We start from the raw sequence: 17,263 nt of genomic DNA, 5'->3' as shown, positions 1-17,263 counted from the left end.
CTGTAACCTGATTTAAAGAAATCAGCGTATGAGGACCGTGTTGTATGCACTTATATCCAGGAGACAGCAACCAGCTCAGTCTTAACGCCTCCTCGGCTAGCCCAAGCAGATCATTGTTCGTTCAAAATGGTGACAGAAATACTTATACAAAAATAAACAAACAAAAAAGGACAAAACCAAAGCCCACTAAGAAAAATAACCCTGCATCCTCCTGGTTCTGCAAGCTTGCACCCTAATCATCTTTCGATTTCCTCCACCTGTGGGCTTAATAAGGCTTGGCACAGCACCTGAGCCGGTCGGTGCTGCCACCTGGGGAAGGAGTGTGGAAGTGTATCCTGGTAGTGTACTGCCCAACTGTGTGTCAACACTAAACTACCCCCCATAATCATAACATTACACAAAAGCACTTGTACTGGTTGAATTCATTGAATCTATAGATGCCACTGATTCACATATCCTATGTATCTCCTTATGATACTGTTTCTTACCTGGGAGCCCTGAGATCTCCTCTGGCCTCTGGCCTCTACCCTGTGCCCCTGGGGCTCTGAGTCCTGGGGGAACCAGGTCTGCTCCATGGGGGACCCAGGGCTGTGGGGCGCTCTCCTGGGGAAGGATGGTTCACTGGGCATACCAGACCAGCGTCTCTCTGGGACCAGGATGGGGGCCGTGGCCCTGTCCTCCAGCCTGTGGAGGAGCTGCTCCAGGCTGGGTTTATTGGCAGGCTTCCTGGGTGGCTCTGGTCCAGCCATGGGCCTATCCACTGATTCCTCGTCGATGCTTAGCCTCTGCTCCCACAGCTCCTGCTGAGAGGGGGCCCACACTGTACTGGGTCGCCCCACTGCGCCCTCGGGAGCCATCCTATGGCCACCTTCCCTTTCTGGAGAGTGGGGGTGGGATCTCACCCCACTACCTGGGTCTGAGCCCTGGATGCCAGTAACAGGGAACACCTCTCTAGTGGGCAAGGATTGTGTCTCGGTCTGGGACCTGAATGAGTCTATGTCCAAGATACCAGGTCTGTAGTGGTCATCTGCCCAGGGAGAGGGCTGCTTCCATCGGACACTAGGGGAGTGGGGACTGCCTCTGGAGTGCAGGTCACCCAGAGACCAGCACCCAGAGTCTAGATCCAGCATTTTAGGTCTGAGAGGTAAAGCGTCCAGCACCCCCCTCTCCTGGTTCTCTCTCCTCTGCCTCTCCATGATTCTCTGTCTCTCTGCCTCCTCTTGTATGGCTACCTGTCTCATCTTCTCCTGTTCCTCTCTCTCCATCTTTTCCCTTAGTCTCTGCTTTCCAAGCTCATGAAGCAGTTGTCTCTCTCTCTCATTCTGCTTCTGTTTTTCAAACTCAAACAGTTGTCTTCTCTCCATCTCCTTTATTCTCTCCAGTTCTTCTATCCTCTGTCTCTCCCTCTCTAACTCCCTTTTTCTATCCCTCTGGTTTTCCAATTCCTGTCTCTCAAAGTCCAACTGTTTCTGTCTCTCCAACTCTCTCTGTTTTAGTCTTTCCAGATCGCGTTGCCTCTCTCTCTCCAACTCTTGCACTCTTTCCCTTTCCAACTCTCTCTGTCTGTCTTCCTCCTGTTGTATGGCTTGCTGTCTCATCTTTTCCTGCTCCTCTCTCTCCATTCTCTCTCTTTGTCTCTGCTTTTCAAGCTCCAGAAGCTGTTGCCTCCCTCTCTCATTCTGCTTCTGTTTTTCAAACATTTGCCTTCTCTCCATCTCCTTTATTCTCTCCAACTCTTCAGTCCTCTCCTTGTCCAACTTCTTCTGTCTCTCTAAGTCTAACTGTCTCTGCCTCTCCTTTACAAACTCCTTCTGTCTCTCTAAGTCTAACTGTCTCTGCCTCTCCTTTTCAAACTCTTTCTGTCTCTCTAAGTCTAACTGTCTCTGCCTCTCCTTTTCAAACTCTTTCTGTCTCTCTAAGTCTAACTGTCTCTGCCTCTCCTTTTCAAACTCCTTCTGTCTCTCTAAGTCTAACTGTCTCTGCCTCTCCTTTTCAAACTCCTTCTGTCTCTCTAAGTCTAACTGTCTCTGCCTCTCCTTTTCAAACTCTTTCTGCCTCTCTAAGTCTAACTGTCTCTGCCTCTCCTTTTCAAACTCCTTCTGTCTCTCTAAGTCTAACTGTCTCTGCCTCTCCTTTTCAAACTCCTTCTGTCTCTCTAAGTCTAACTGTCTCTGCCTCTCCTTTTCAAACTCCTTCTGTCTCTCTAAGTCTAACTGTCTCTGCCTCTCCTTTTCAAACTCCTTCTGTCTCTCTAAGTCTAACTGTCTCTGCCTCTCCTTTTCAAACTCTTTCTGCCTCTCTAAGTCTAACTGTCTCTGCCTCTCCTTTTCAAACTCTTTCTGTCTCTCTAAGTCTAACTGTCTCTGCCTCTCCTTTTCAAACTCTTTCTGCCTCTCTAAGTCTAACTGTCTCTGCCTCTCCTTTTCAAACTCTTTCTGCCTCTCTAAGTCTAACTGTCTCTGCCTCTCCTTTTCAAACTCTTTCTGTCTCTCTAAGTCTAACTGTCTCTGCCTCTCCTTTTCAAACTCTCTCTGTCTCTCCAACTCTATCTGGCTCTCCCTCTGCAGCTCTTGCCATCGCTGTCTTTCCAGCTCTCTTTGTCTCTCGCTCAGTCTCTCGTTCTCCAACTCGTTGTGTTTCTCTCTTTCTAATTCTTTTAGCTTTAGCTCTCTCTTTCTTGCATATTCTAACGGTTTCTGTCTCTCCATGTCCAGCCATGTCTGTTTCTCCCTCTCAAACTCCTTGCTCTCCCTCTGCCGTTCTTTCTCCCTCTCCAATTCTCTTACTTTCTCAAGGTCTACTTGTTTTTGTTTTTCTATTTCCAGCTCCTCCCTCCATGTCCGTCTGTCCCATGCCGTTCCTCTCTCCCTTTCCTGTGTTTGATTCCGCTCCATCAGGTCTTCTTCTTGACCTTGGGAGCTTTTTCCAAAAGCTTCATCTAGAGAGGGGTTCCTTCGTACTTGTAAGACCTTCCCTTGAGAGCCCCATTGTCCAGACTTCATAGAGAAATCGTCAAAGGGAACTTCCACGTCCCCTCTCTCGGTTTCCTCGTCCCCATAGGATACGGCTTCCTGGATCTGACCAGTCAGAGCAAAGTAGGTGGCCCTGGGCTTGGGTGGCTGCTCATCTGGCTCCAGCATTTTCAACCGCTTCGGTGCTGCCACTTCCTCTCTCTCCCTCTCCTGTTCTCTCGGCTTCTCCTTGTCTACATCCATTTGCATCCTCCTCTCCGCTTCCCTCTGCCTCTCTTTCTCCTTTCTCTCCTTCTCCCTTTGCCTTCCTTTCTCTACCTCTGCCTCCCTATCCATCTCAGTGGTATTCCACTTCTGCAGAACTCCAACCCTCAGGTAGCGTGGTCCCTGTTCCTGTTGGGAGGCTGGTGCTCTCCTTTGAGCCAAACTGAGGACTCCTTGGACCTGAGCATGTCTCTCCTCCACTGGCTCAGCCCTGGCTGACCGATTCCCCTCAGAACGCCTGGAACGGAGGGTCATGGCTTTGTCCTCCAGCTGAGCCAAAGGGACACTCTCACTAACGGCTCTCCTCTCTCCCACCGCCTGCACAGTGTCAAACAAGTGCTCTACAAGATGTGGGCTGGAGGGAGACACAGGCTTGTGGTAGGTGGCGGTGACCAGGCTGCCGTCGTTCTCCCCATCCCCAAGTTTGAGGGACACACTTCTCTTGGGACAGCCCTTTGTGGCACTCTGTGCCCTGTCCTCCTCCATCAGCAGCACACTGTGTCTCTCCACCACATTCTCAAACAGGGCTGCTCGCACTGTCTGCGCCCCACTGCTGGGGCAGCTCTCCATCCGTCGCCCTGCCTCAGTCAGTACTGCTGAGAGGTCAGAGGTGGTCTGGGTGGGCTGCTCTTGTATTCCTCTGATGTCCTCATCCACCTTTTTTTGGTCACTGAAGCTGTAAACGGAGTCCTCCACCTAAAAATGAGTAATTTAATGAGTTTGGTTACATTAAGTCAGACAGTCTGTGGGCACTTCTACAATAATCCTTATGAGCACTGCCTTGACAAGTTGCATGTCATCTCAAATCAAGCTTTCTTCAATATTTATTCACTGGTTATTAATTTACTTATGAGTGCTCATGTCAATAAACCTAACTATGGATAAGAAATTGATAAGGGGACAATTTTCTAACTTATAGCTGAAAGCCAATATCATCTGCCATTTTCTTTCAAGAAATGAATTTCAACAGATACACTTAGCTGGTGGATAATATAAGATCTGGGAGTGAACGTGTCTGTTTGACAAATAGTCAAATTTGTTTTAAGTATTACATAACAACAGAGAAAAAGAGAGGGTGATACAAAGTGAAGTGATTGAGCGAGGCATTGTGTTTGGGAAGAAAGGGGATCCCACTCCTCTTTGTTGGGTCCATAAAAGTAGGTGTGATGCTGACGTGGTAATCAAAGCCTCTCCATGTTGACCTTTACCCAGTGCTTCACTCTCCGCATGTTTCATAACCAACACACAGAACAACCAGAGATGACGAATGCCCCAGATTAGGTTTCACAGTTCTTTGTACCTCTGTGGCAGTGGTGTTCCATTTTCCTATGGGACATGCTTTCCCATAACTAGAGCAAAGACTGATTAGGAGAAAATGTTTTGTGCCCAGGTTGTTTGAGAGTTGAATTGCAAATCAGAATTTTCCTTGAACATAGTCCTTATAGTGGAAACGTTGCACGAAGATCAAGTTATTTTTTGGGGCTTACAGTGGCAAACACAGAAACTATATAAATACATTACATTTTCAAAAATCGAAACTAGTAAAAAAAACAATGAAATAAAGGAATATACTGTATTCACAAAGCTTTAACTAAGTTAACACCATCTTCAAATGTTGCTCAAACAAACAGTGACCGTAAAACAAGACAGGAAACAAAGTACAAGCACTTACCAAATCCCCAGTGTTGTGACTGAGATCATTTAACAGGCTGATTCAATTTATCTATCAACATCTTTGGTAATTTGCTAGTAAACTCAAATTGGATGGGCATTAGTAAATTGCTGGAATGGCTCTCATTCTGTTTTTATAGCAAACGAGACAACTTTATTTTGTGTCACTAGCTAAGTTTCTTTCCAATTGGCGACAGATTTTCATGCATATATTCAAGAATCTGCATAAAACAATGCGCATTTCCCACGAGAGATGCGTTTCCATCAATTTGACTTGTTGTGGATAAAAGGCTGTGCGTGATGACATAGTACACATAAAAATAACTTTTGCGGTTAAATTTCCATAAAAAGTTAAAAGGGTTTCCATCACATTTTCAACTCCACTGATGGTTTTCTCACGACAAAAAACGTTTGCGTTAAATATGCCATACTCTGGTATTGTGACGTGCTTCCTGACCAACAGCTCGCATATACAGTGCGGGTATAACCTACATGATGAGATAATAATGGACAAAATATTTCTCAAACGGCAGCCAAGTATTAAAAGGTAAAATGTCAAATAGGGTGCATTGCGAAAGTATTCACCCCTCTTGGCATTTTTCCTATTTTGTTGCCTTACAACCTGGAATTAAAATACATTTTTGGGGGGTTTGTATCATTTGATTCACACAATATACCTACCACTTTGAAGATGCAAAATATTTTTTTATTGTGAAACAAACAAGAAATAAGACAAAAAAAACTGAACCCCCCCCAAAGTCAATACTTTGTAGAGCCACCTTTTGCAGCAATTACAGCTGCAAGTCTCTTAGGATATCTTTCTATAAGCTTGGCACTTCTAGCCACTGAGATTCTTGCCCATTCTTCAAGGCAAAACTGCTCCAGATCCTTCAAGTTGGATGGATTCCTGCTGGTGTACAAAAATCTTTAAGTCATACCACAGATTCTCAATTGGATTGAGGTCTGGGCTTTGACTAGGCCATTCCAAGACATTTAAATGTTTCCCCTTAAACCACTCGATTGTTGCTTTAGCAGTATGCTTAGGGTCATTGTCCTGCTGGAAGGTGAACCTCCGTCCCAGTCTCAAATCTCTGGAAGACGGAAACAGGTTTCCCTCAAGAATTTCCCTGTATTTAGCGCCATCCATCATTCCTTCAAGTCTGACCAGTTTCACAGTCCCTGCTGATGAAAAACATCCCCACAGCATGAGGCTGCCACCACCATGCTTCACTGTGGGGATGGTGTTCTCGGGGTGATGAGAGGTGTTGGGTTTGTGCCAGACATAGCATTTTCCTTGATGGCCAAAAAGCTCAATTTTAGTCTCATCTGACCAGAGTACCTTCTTCCATATGTTTAGGGAGTCTCCCACATGCCTTTTGGTGAACACCAAACGTGTTTGCTTATTTTTTTCTTTAAGCAATGGCTTTTCTTCTGGCCACTCTTCCGTAAAGCCCAGCTCTGTGGAGTGTACGGCTTAAAGTAGTCCTATGGACAGATACTCCAATCTCCGCTGTGGAGCTTTGCAGCTCCTTCAGGGTTATCTTTGGTCTATTTGTTGCCTCTCTGATTAATGCCCTCCTTGCCTGGTCTGTGAGTTTTGGTGGGCGGCCCTCTCTTGGCAGGTTTGTTGTGGTGCCATATTCTTTCCATTTTTTAATAATGGATTTAATGGTTATCCATGGGATGTCAAAGTTTCGGATATTTTTTTATAACCCAACCCTGATCTGTACTTCTCCACAACTTCGTTCCTGACCTATTTGGTCTTCGTGGTTCCGCTTGCTTGGTGGTGCCCCTTGCTTAGTGGCGTTGCAGACTCTGGGGCCTTTCAGAACAGGTATATATCTATCTATCTTGTGACAGATCATGTGACACTTAAAGACCACCTGTGTGCAATCTAACTAATTATGTGACTTCTGAAGGTAATTGGTGGCACCAGATCTTATTTAGGGGCTTCATAGCAAAGGGGATGAATACATACGCACGCACCACTTTTCAGTTTTTAACTTTTTTGAAACAAGTAATTTTTAAAATTTCACTTCACCAATTTTGAATATTTTGCGTATGTCCATTACATGAAATCCAAATAAAAATCAATTTAAATTGCAGGTTGTAATGCAACAAAATAGGAAAAACTCCATGGGGGTGAATACTTTTGCAAGGCACTGTATTTGTCCTGTTTCACATATGTACAAGTGTGCAACCTGTACAAGTATGTGTGTGAAATGGAAACATGTTTTTTTGCATATCCCACTCCCCCTGAGACACTCTCAGAGAGTGGGGTCGCGGCCAGGGATCAGTCATTATTGACGGCGATGCTGGAGAAATTAGGGTTAAGTGCCTTGCTCAAGGGCAGATCAGATTTTTCACCTTGTCGGAAATTCGAACTAGCAACCATTACTGGTCCAACTCTTTAACCGCTATGCTACCTGCCACCCATTATGATATTTATTGGAAAGGAGCATCAAGCTAAATCACTTTGTACTTTTACCACCCTGTGAAGTTCATCATAACTCATTTCATCTGTAGCCTAAAACTGCATGCTTTCCTGACTCGTAGTAGGAAGACCACACAACATGCCATCACGTGACTTCAAGTTTACTTCGATATAATGGTTATTATATCAATATTTGCAGATAAAAACATTTACACCGCCATTTCTCGCATAATTAATTATACCGACACAAAAAGATCCCACCATGTCTAGCGTATTTTGTTTTGTCGACACTGGTCAAGTTTACCGACAACTTAGCTGTTTCCATCGGGCGTGTTGTGACATTTTTTATCAGACATTTTATCTGTACTTCACTCGCATAAAAAGGTTGGATGAAAACCTGGTTACTGAAGACCAGGGATTAAAAAATCTAATTCGCATTTGGAGAAACAGTGCCACTGTTCGTCGCAGCGCCTTTGTTTTGTTTTGAGGTGAGGAGTATCTGGCAGCGTGGTGTTTTGAGGTGAGGAGTATCTGGCAGCGTGGTGTTTTGAGGTGAGGAGTGTCTGGCAGCGTGGTGTTTTGAGGTGAGGAGTATCTGGCAGCGTGGTGTTTTGAGGTGAGGAGTATCTGGCAGCGTGGTGTTTTGAGGTGAGGAGTGTCTGGCAGCGTGGTGTTTTGAGGTGAGGAGTGTCTGGCAGCGTGGTGTTTTGAGGCGAGGAGTGTCTGGCAGCGTGGTGTTTTGAGGCGAGGAGTGTCTGGCAGTGTGGTGTTTTGAGGTGAGGAGTGTCTGGCAGTGTGGTGTTTTGAGGTGAGGAGTGTCTGGCAGGGTGGTGTTTTGAGGTGAGGAGTGTCTGGCAGGGTGGTGTTTTGAGGTGAGGAGTGTCTGGCAGCGTGGTGTTTTGAGGTGAGGAGCATCTGGCAGCGTGGTAAAATAAGTTGCAGTACATATTCTGCTGTTCTATCTTATAAAACAGTGTTGGTTGTTTGCAGTAACTTCATTGTTGTTGTAATATCCCAAACAAACATGGCAGTTTCACCAAGTAAGGATTCTAGCTTGAACTGTCGTTGCTTGCCTATCATAGACAGTAGTGTTTCAACTGGGTTTGCCTGGTAGGCACGGGAGTTTGAACAATTCTCACAGGGCTCACTGCAATCCTACACCAAACCACCTACACCAGATTAACCTAAGCAAATCCCAGAGCCTCTCTTACCCTCCTTTGAGGATCAGTGTCACTCTCATGGCGGTCTGTCGCCTCACTGGAGGAGGGACTGCCGAGGTCTGTGGTCCTCTCAGAGCCAAGCCTGATGAAGAGAAACACACATATCACACAAGACATGCCAATGGGAGAGCCATAAAAGGACTGACAGACAGTGTAGTGAGGAGCTCCTACCTTTTGGTCAGGTCAGGGGGCAGTGGGCGGGACTTGAACTGTGGTCTAACAGCAGGGGTCTGGGCTGGTGGTGTAACAGTATCTTCAGTAAGCTTCCTGATTCGCTGTTTAACACCACCCAATGTTACATCTGCCTCTTGGATTGGCTGTACTGGAGAGTTAGACCCTGGTCTTTGGGCAGCAACACGGAGAGGAACCACAGGAGAGAAAGAAGAGGAGGAATCAAGCAAGAGACTGATCCGTCTCTTAATGCTGCCTCCACCCTTTCCATCATCCTCCTCCTCTTCTTCCTCTGTTTTCTTCTCTCTCCCTAATACGAGGGCTGAGGGCTTGCTGTCTGGGGCCGATGGTGTAACATTGGTCCCCTCTGCTCCCTTCTCCTTCTCTGTCCTCCGTAGCGGTTCCACTGGAGTGTTTTCCTTGCTGTCGGTCTTGGCAGGTCGGCCGTGGTGCAGTGACAGGCCAATGGACTCAAACTTGGAGGTGAGGTCGGCTGAGAGGGGACGTCTCACTGCCCAGCGAGCAGCTGGGGTGGGTGACTCAGCCTGAGTGGGAGAGGGCAGGAAGATGGCCGACACAGGTCTGGGCCTGGAGGCTCTAGACTGGGATCGGAGTTGAACTGTGACCTTGGGCCCTTCATCCCCCTTCCTTTCCTCCTCATCTTGCCCTATCTGACTGAGGAAGCCCATAGACTTGGCTCTGGTCATAGAGGCTGCCCCAGCTCTGATACTGGATGCTGTTTTGTTCCTTTCCTTCTCCGGTTTGGTGGATCCGGACCATTCTGCTGAAGGCGGTTTCTTAGGGCCTCGTGACTGGAACAAGCCTGCCGCAGCTGGCTTCTGACGCCGCACCGGTTGGGAGGGAGTTGGTTTGCTGGGGTCCCCAAGGGTTAGAAGAGGGGCGGGTTTGAAGGGCTGGGCTACAGGCTTCGTGGTTTGTCCCATGCTCAACTTATGAGAGGGTTTGTAGGAGTTAGGAGCAGGACAGCTGGGGTTGATCGGCACTGGCCTGTGTTTGCTGGTGACATTCGGCTGCTGAGGTTTTGGGGTGCTGGGTGAGTCAGGTTTGTAAGAAGTAGGGTGAGTGGGCACTGGTCGGGGGTTGGTATTAGGCTTAGGCGCAAGTATGGGCCGGATGGTGGGGTTTTTCTCCACAGCGAAAGGTCTGGGAGTGAGCCGTGGTTTGGGTGCAGGGACAGGCTTACTAGGCTCTGGAGTGATGATGAGGGAGGCCTGGGTGTTGGAGGGACCCTCCGTGAGGCGCTTGTTACTGGAGTCAGACAGAGGGCTGAGGTGGAGTCGTCCCCCTACACCAATCCTTTCCACCTCCCCAGTCTGCACCTCCACTTGTGCAGCCATCCCTGTGGAAAAACACCTAGGGACAGGAATGTACAAATCTCTATCAGCACCTTTGGCCATTAACTGTTGGTCTAGCAGTAAAACCATAAACAAAGTTCAATAAATGATCTATTCAGCGAGTCGTACTGCCACTCCTTTCTCTGATACAATGCACTGACTGTACTACGACGGGTGCATTCACATCAGGAACATGGGACAGAGGAAGTAAAGGCTGTCTTGGTTATCTGAGCACTACTCTGGACTTTGCCTTGGGAGGCGTCATGCACCCAGAGATGTGGCTGGCTGCTCTAGAAGCAGATGGGCTGTTAAACACAGGCCATTCATTAGTATGGCAGGCCTCAGCCAGGGGGAGAGGGAGAGATCCATCACCTCTGGAGGGTTCAGTTCCCCATATACAGGGAAGCGTTCAGTTCCCCGGGTACGTTGAAAGGTTCAGTTCCCTGGCAGCATCGTTTCCATCTACTGTTTCTCCATCTGCCGTGACTGGGTCTGACTCAGAGATAACCAGTACACAAAGTCTGAGACAACATCGTGAGCTTGGGACTATAATGTTCTATCTGCATTTTTGTCAAGATGTAATTATTGACATAGAAACAGTGAACAGACCAAGGCTACCTATATAGTACTCTAAATTCAAAATAAAAATAGCTGACACCATTCAAACCAATTAGGGTTTGGAACTTTAAAGCCAAATATCTCAGAATCATCTTTTTGCAGATAGAACCTTATAATTCCAAGAACTCAAAATATAGATGTAGCTACAGGTGAGACAGCAGAAATCCTGCCAGCACAATGACCGTCTGGCGCTCCTTTTGAAGATCTACAGTAATCTGAAGATTACAGAGCTGCACCAGACAGCAGGAACAGTGAGGCAGGAAGGCTCACTCTCCTATGAGTGTCATTGTTGTCTTTTCCATTCAGTCAGTGTAGTAATGCAAGGCAGGTCTGGCCTATGGCAGTAAAAGGGGAATTCCATTGAAAAGCTACACAAGTAATTAGATATTCGGCTCCTCCCCTACTAAAGTGCTCTACCAGTACTGAGGCGGTCACTACATTATCAGCCGGTGATTGTTAAGCAAATAATTGTCGGTCTAACAGTAATTGACTGTTAATTAACGCACAGTAAACACAGTCATATCACATGTTCCCATCATCAAGAGGGAGAGCATTTCTCGCAACACCCGCAATAACATCTGCTAAATATGTGTATGTGACCAATAACATTTGATTTGAGAGCAAAAACATCAAAGCAACAACGTTTGGTGGACTGCTACCCTTTAAGAGGCTCCTGCAGATCTGATCATGTATTCCACATGTTCTTCTCTTGAGTTAGGCTTCTCTGTAAGGGATTGACTGCTCTCCTACGGTGTGAGAGGGGGGGACACAGAACTGTTTGGTGGTGCAATTATCCAATTCTGCTTCGACTGCAGTTCAAATAAAATGTCATCGGTCGCAAATTTTATTGGTCGCACACACGTCCTAGTTGTTGTTGTGGGCAATCCCATCATCACTCACTTGACTGTCTGGCAACCGTCTGCAGTGGAGCCCTGGTTTCTGTGGTAACCACTCAGTGATGTCATATCACACTGGAGTAAGGAGTAGGTGCCTGGGGAGAGGGCACAATTTGGTGTCATTACAAAGGAAGGAACTCTGTTTCCTGTAACATTAGACCCTGCGGCTGCATACATCAAAGTGTAGCACAGAGCTCAGCATCATTACTATAGTCTCAGACCTTCCACCGGAAATCCACTTAGCATTTTTTATTTATGGAAACACGCAGACAGAGAAATACCCTAACATACATTTTGAAGGATGTAAACAAAGATTCAAAAAAGACTAACAAAAATTGTAGATTTCACAAGTTGCATAATAGATATAACATGGAAAAGAGAAAGAAAAGAATGGGAGTAAAGGGAAAGAGTATCCTACTGCTAGCAGGGGGCTGATAAATTGAGGCAGTGGTTGTTGACAGGAAACGCTTTTGCAAAGCTGGAATGCTAAAAATTCACTGTAGATGGGTCCAGCAACACAGCAGGGACTGGAGGAAAAACCACTGGCTGTAAGAATTGCACTGCACAACCACCATTTCCCTCGCAAACAGCTCATTTGCTTTTTAAAGTACAAACATATCCTAAATCTGGACCAGATCTAACCAAGTTCAATTGAGTAGGGACTAGCCTACCTTTCAACTAGAGAGACAAATGAGGTAAAAACATGGAATGAGCTCTGCTATGAGACAGATTCAAAATAAGCTCATCGCAACTGGGGAAGAGAATATAGTAGATAGATATGTGTTTGACATGGGCATTAAATGTATGCCAAACAAAAAACATTAATTTCATAGTTTAACAAACCAGTGGTTTGTGACTATTATGATTTACCATTGTAGCCAATTCAATTGCAGAAATTCCGTTGCCGATTTTTGGGAAATTTGAGTTTCAAATCGCTTCATAAAAAAATTTGATAGGTCTAACTTCACCTGTTACTTCTGTGAATGTTCATTATCCTCCTCATGAGGGAGATAATTTAGAAAATATACTGAACAAATTCCTACGATTTTACTGAGTTACAGTTCATGTAAAGATTTCAGTCAATTGAAATTCATTAATTAGGCCCTAAACTATGGATTTCACGACTGGGAATACAGATACGCATCTGTTGGGTACAGATACCTTTAATAAAAAGGTAGGGGCTTGGATCAGAAAACCAGTCAGTATCTGGTGTGACCACCAATATCCTCACGCAGCACGACACATCTCCATCGCATAGAGTTGATCAGGCTGTTGATTGTGACCTGTGGAATGTTGTTCAACTCCTCTTCAATGGCTGTGCGAAGTTGCTGAATTTGGGCAGGAAATGGAAAACGGTGTCGTACACGTCGATCCAAAGCATCCCAAACATGCTCAATAGGTGACGTCTGGTGAGTATGCAGGCCATGGAAGAACTGGGGGGGACATTTTCAGCTTCCAGGAAGTGTACAGATCCTTGTGTCATAGGGTCGTGCATTATCATGCTGAAACATGAGTTGATGGCAGCGGATGAATGGCACGACAATGGGCATCAGGATCTCGTCGCGGTATCTCTGTGACGATGCCGAACTGCATTCAGGTCAAGACCCTGGTGAGGATAACGAGCATGCAGATAAGCTTCCCTGAGATGGTTTCTGACAATTTATGCAGAAATTCTTTGGTTGTGCAAACAAACCCACAGTTTCAACAGCTGTCCGGGTGGCTGGTCTCACATCCGCAGACCATGTGTAACCACGCCAGCCCAGGACCTCCACATCCGGCGGGATCATCTAAGACCAGCCACCCAGACAGCTGATAAAACGGAGGAGTATTTCTGTCTTTTATAAAGCCCTTGTGGGGAAATACAAATTCTTATTGGCTGGGCCTGGCTCCCCAGTGAGTTGGCCTGGCTCCCAAGTGGGTGGGCCTGTGCCCTCCCAGGCCCACCCATGGCTGCTCCCCTGTCAAATCCATAGATCAGGGCCTGAAGAATTTATTTCAATTGACAGATTTCCTTATATGAATTGTAACTCTAAAATCACTGAAATTGCATTTATATTTTTGTTCAGTATAGATAATTTGCTTCCTACAAGAGCACAAAAAGGTGTGTATTTCAAGACATATTTCAAAAATTAGTCATGTAAAGAACTTTGTGTCTTAAAGGGGCAGTGTTGTATTTTGAAACATGCTTGCATGTTTGCATATGTAGCCAATAGGCAGAGGGTAGCATAGTTTGACTGATTCTCTGTAATAATGGTATGGGAATAATGATGCATTTTATTTTGTAAAGTGGTTTCTTGCATCAAACATCACAACATTTTCAGTAATTTCCTTGTCTTTAGGACAAGTGGATAAACAGGTTAATATCAAGCCCTGCATGTTTTTTCTCTCCAAAAGTCTCAAGGAATGTAGACCTACACTGAACACCACACATTGGCTGCTACTGTAGGCTGAACGATAAAACAGCTATTAACATGTTAAAATGTTATGGGATGCATTTTCTCCATTGTTTTTTTTTAAAGGTAGGCCACTCTGGTAGGCCTACATTATGATCAAATAACAACAGTAGCCTACTTGACCACTGTTAAAACTAACTTAAAGCAGGTACAGCCTCAGTGTTCACAGTAAACGCGCGGTGGAAGTTGCACAGAATTCTCACAACGTTCAAGTTTGCACTCAACAGACCTGACAAAAAAAGTTAGAGGGAACATTGTATGTGGCATTGTGTTGTGACAAAACTGCACATTTGAGTGGCCATGTTTTGTCCCCAACACAAGGTGCACCTGTGTAATGACCATGCTGTTTATTCAGCATCTTGATATGCCACACCTGTCAGGTGGATGGATTATCTTGGCAAAGGAGAAATACTCACATCAAATTTCAGCTCATGAAACATGGGAACAACACTTTACATGTTGCATCTATATTTTTGTTCAAAGTGTGTGTTCAAGGCACAAGGAAATGTTTCTTAGACTTACAGATGGCAGAAAAAGTATAAAATCGAGCACACAGCTATGCAATCTCCATAGACAAACATTGCCATCAGAATGGCCCGTACTGAAGAGCGCAGTGACTTTCAACGTGGCACCGTGATAGGATGACAACCATTAGGGACACACAAACATTGACACTCACGAGGAATAACTTGGTGGTGACTTGACTACTAGAGAACAAAAGTAATTTGGGAGATGAAAGGAAAAGATAAGATCCTAAGAGGAAGAAGAAAGGAAAGTAAAGATCAATAGAGAACTTAATATTAGGCCTAGCACTTTTCTGAGACAAAATCAGAATTAGGCTACATTTATTTGTTGCAACCTGCTAGTGTCAGTGTGTGGTGCATGCACACCACTATGTCCTCTATCATATTGGTAAGTATAGACACTTTTAGACTTTAGTCACTGTTCTTAAGAGGAACTAAGGATCTATTTGACAGTGTGTTCTGGATACACATATTGTACTCACTAATAGTCATTACTCATTAGGTGACACCATTGGCATACCTTTCATACAGACCGAAATACCACTAATTTACCATGCCTGCTTTAAAAAAAAATTATACCAGCTTTTCCATATATATCTGAATAGGGTAGGGGGTAAAAAAACATGGTAAATTAAAAGCCACATGAAGACCTTGTCACAGACCCTGTAACCAAAATACAGGTACCAGGTCTGTGAATGGATCCCTGCTTTTTGTAGGAAAATGAACACTTCTATGTTTAATAACTCCCTAATTTGAAATGCAAATAGACCACATGGTTAAATTCCCAATCTGGCCCTCATATCATCATGGCCACCTAAACACCCCCAGCTTCCAATTGGCTCATTAATCCCCCTGTAACTATTCCCCAGGTCCTTGCTGTAAATGAGAATGTGTTCTCAGTCAACTTACCTGGTCAAATAAATGAAAACACCCCCCACCTCTCCTGATTTGCCAGTTACCCACTGATATGTATACAAACGGTATGGCTGCAAGTGGTAAATAAGGGGCTGTTTGAACGTTTTTTTTTATATATATATATATATATATATATATATATATATATAAAGGAAATATACCACATCTTCTGTCTGAAATGGTTATGAGTAACACTAGCATACCCGTGTAATAAAAAGGCATCTGGAATGGTTAAAATGAAGCCTAATTTCCTGTACTGTGCCTTGGTATTGTGTGGGTAACACTGGCATGTCAATGACAGTCTGGTTTAGCCAGTTTAAGTTTTGCAGAGGAAAAATACTTACGAAACTGTTATGTGAACAAAAACTAAGCAACACCTAGTTAAATACAGGTGAAATAAAATAAAAAACACTTTAACCTATGAGAAGTTGCTTGTGTGAGACTAGTAGTGTGGGGGTGTAGAAAATAGGGGTGCGATTATTTTCGTATTAGCGTGTTCACTCTTATTCTGTCAGATCGATGATAGTTCATTGCCCAGGAAAGTGATATAACATAATGCATTGTGATATTTAATTCAGCGGTCAGTCTCGTCTTGGCCCTACACGTTCTCTAACGTTGTTCGTTAGTTGTTTAGCTAACGTTAGCGCAACAGCTACGCACCACCGCAAGAGCATAAAGAAAATGGCTAACCAACTTTTAGCCTAGAGTTTTGAAACTGCCTTTGGTGTAACACTTGCTACATGCGATCCTGAATCGATTCTTTAAAATGCATTTCATGTAATTTTGCGAAAAGTTACCTAACGAGTTGTGAGTCGTATCTATGTCGGAGCTTAGCTAGTATAACGTTACCTGGCTAGTCGGACCTAGCTAACTAACAGTTAGTCTCAGTCAAGAGACGCTGATTTAGAAAAACAGACAAACTAGATAAACATTACAATATTATCCAGCACGTGTGAAACCATGAGGATCAGAGAAGAAAAATACAAACTAGCAAGCGATACGTAGCGTGGCATAATTAGCTAACGTTAGTAGATTGATAAGTCGTTAGCTAGCTATCTGACAATTAGCTCAATGTAGCTGCTAGCTTACTTACCAACTTAGCCATGCGTATCCCTGCGTCGTTTTTATGTGAATCGATTCGTTTAAACAATCGTCAGATGAGTATCTAGCTACAAAACCTGGCTGGTGTGAACTATTATCCCGTCGCAGCTTTGTCATTAGCTAGCTAACCTTAATACAGGAATCTAAATTAACTTACTTCACTGAGAAATCCATCCACCTGTCGTGTTTATCCGTACCTTTCACCAGGGACCTAATAATTTTCTTCAACCAAACCTCAGTCAATCGATCTGCGGTGTGGGGAAGGGTAACGTTATCAGTCAGGCAGAGGCGAACCTGTTGCGAACACACTAGTAGCCAGGTTGCTCGGAGACTAGCTGCGATTCAACCAACAATTGTCTTTTGACATTGTGCTGGGACTCTCCCAGCACCAAATGTCAAGACGATTACTGGTTGAATCGCAGCTATTCTGAGACATGAGCTTTCAATAGATACATTTGAAACTGGCTAAACAAGTTGAGTTGATAGCCATCTGTAACTAGTTGACTTACTTTTCTCTCCTCACACCCTTGCCACCAGGCTCACTCCAACTTGGTAGTAGAGCTGAGGGATTTGTTTTGATACTGTAGTTGGCTGGCTGCCTGCTAGCTACAAGTTGGTAGGTACAGTATGGTGTCCCACCATGTGGACAGTTTCCATTACTACACCGAC

At 44.8% G+C, this 17,263-nt stretch overlaps 1 protein-coding gene across 1 annotated transcript in view; it reads right to left on the bottom strand.

Moving 5' to 3' along the window:
* Positions 1–17,222, bottom strand: part of LOC139576946 (zinc finger CCCH domain-containing protein 13-like) — a 33,857-nt gene extending 16,635 nt beyond the window's left edge. The window contains exons 1-6 of the mRNA XM_071403571.1: positions 17,104–17,222; positions 16,752–16,842; positions 11,606–11,696; positions 8,733–10,106; positions 8,553–8,643; positions 489–3,932 (exon numbers count right to left, since the gene is read on the bottom strand). Coding sequence (XP_071259672.1) covers positions 489–3,932; positions 8,553–8,643; positions 8,733–10,106; positions 11,606–11,670 — 4,974 coding nt within the window. The 5' untranslated portion in view covers positions 11,671–11,696; positions 16,752–16,842; positions 17,104–17,222. The remainder of the gene's footprint in view (positions 1–488; positions 3,933–8,552; positions 8,644–8,732; positions 10,107–11,605; positions 11,697–16,751; positions 16,843–17,103) is intronic.
* Between the last annotated feature and the right edge of the window lie 41 nt (positions 17,223–17,263).

The sequence above is a fragment of the Salvelinus alpinus genome, chromosome 5 (genome assembly GCF_045679555.1).
Source record: "Salvelinus alpinus chromosome 5, SLU_Salpinus.1, whole genome shotgun sequence".
NCBI classification, from domain to species: Eukaryota; Metazoa; Chordata; class Actinopteri; order Salmoniformes; family Salmonidae; genus Salvelinus; species Salvelinus alpinus.
Note: the sequence above shows the minus strand (reverse complement) of the source record. Positions and strands in the feature narration are given on the sequence as shown.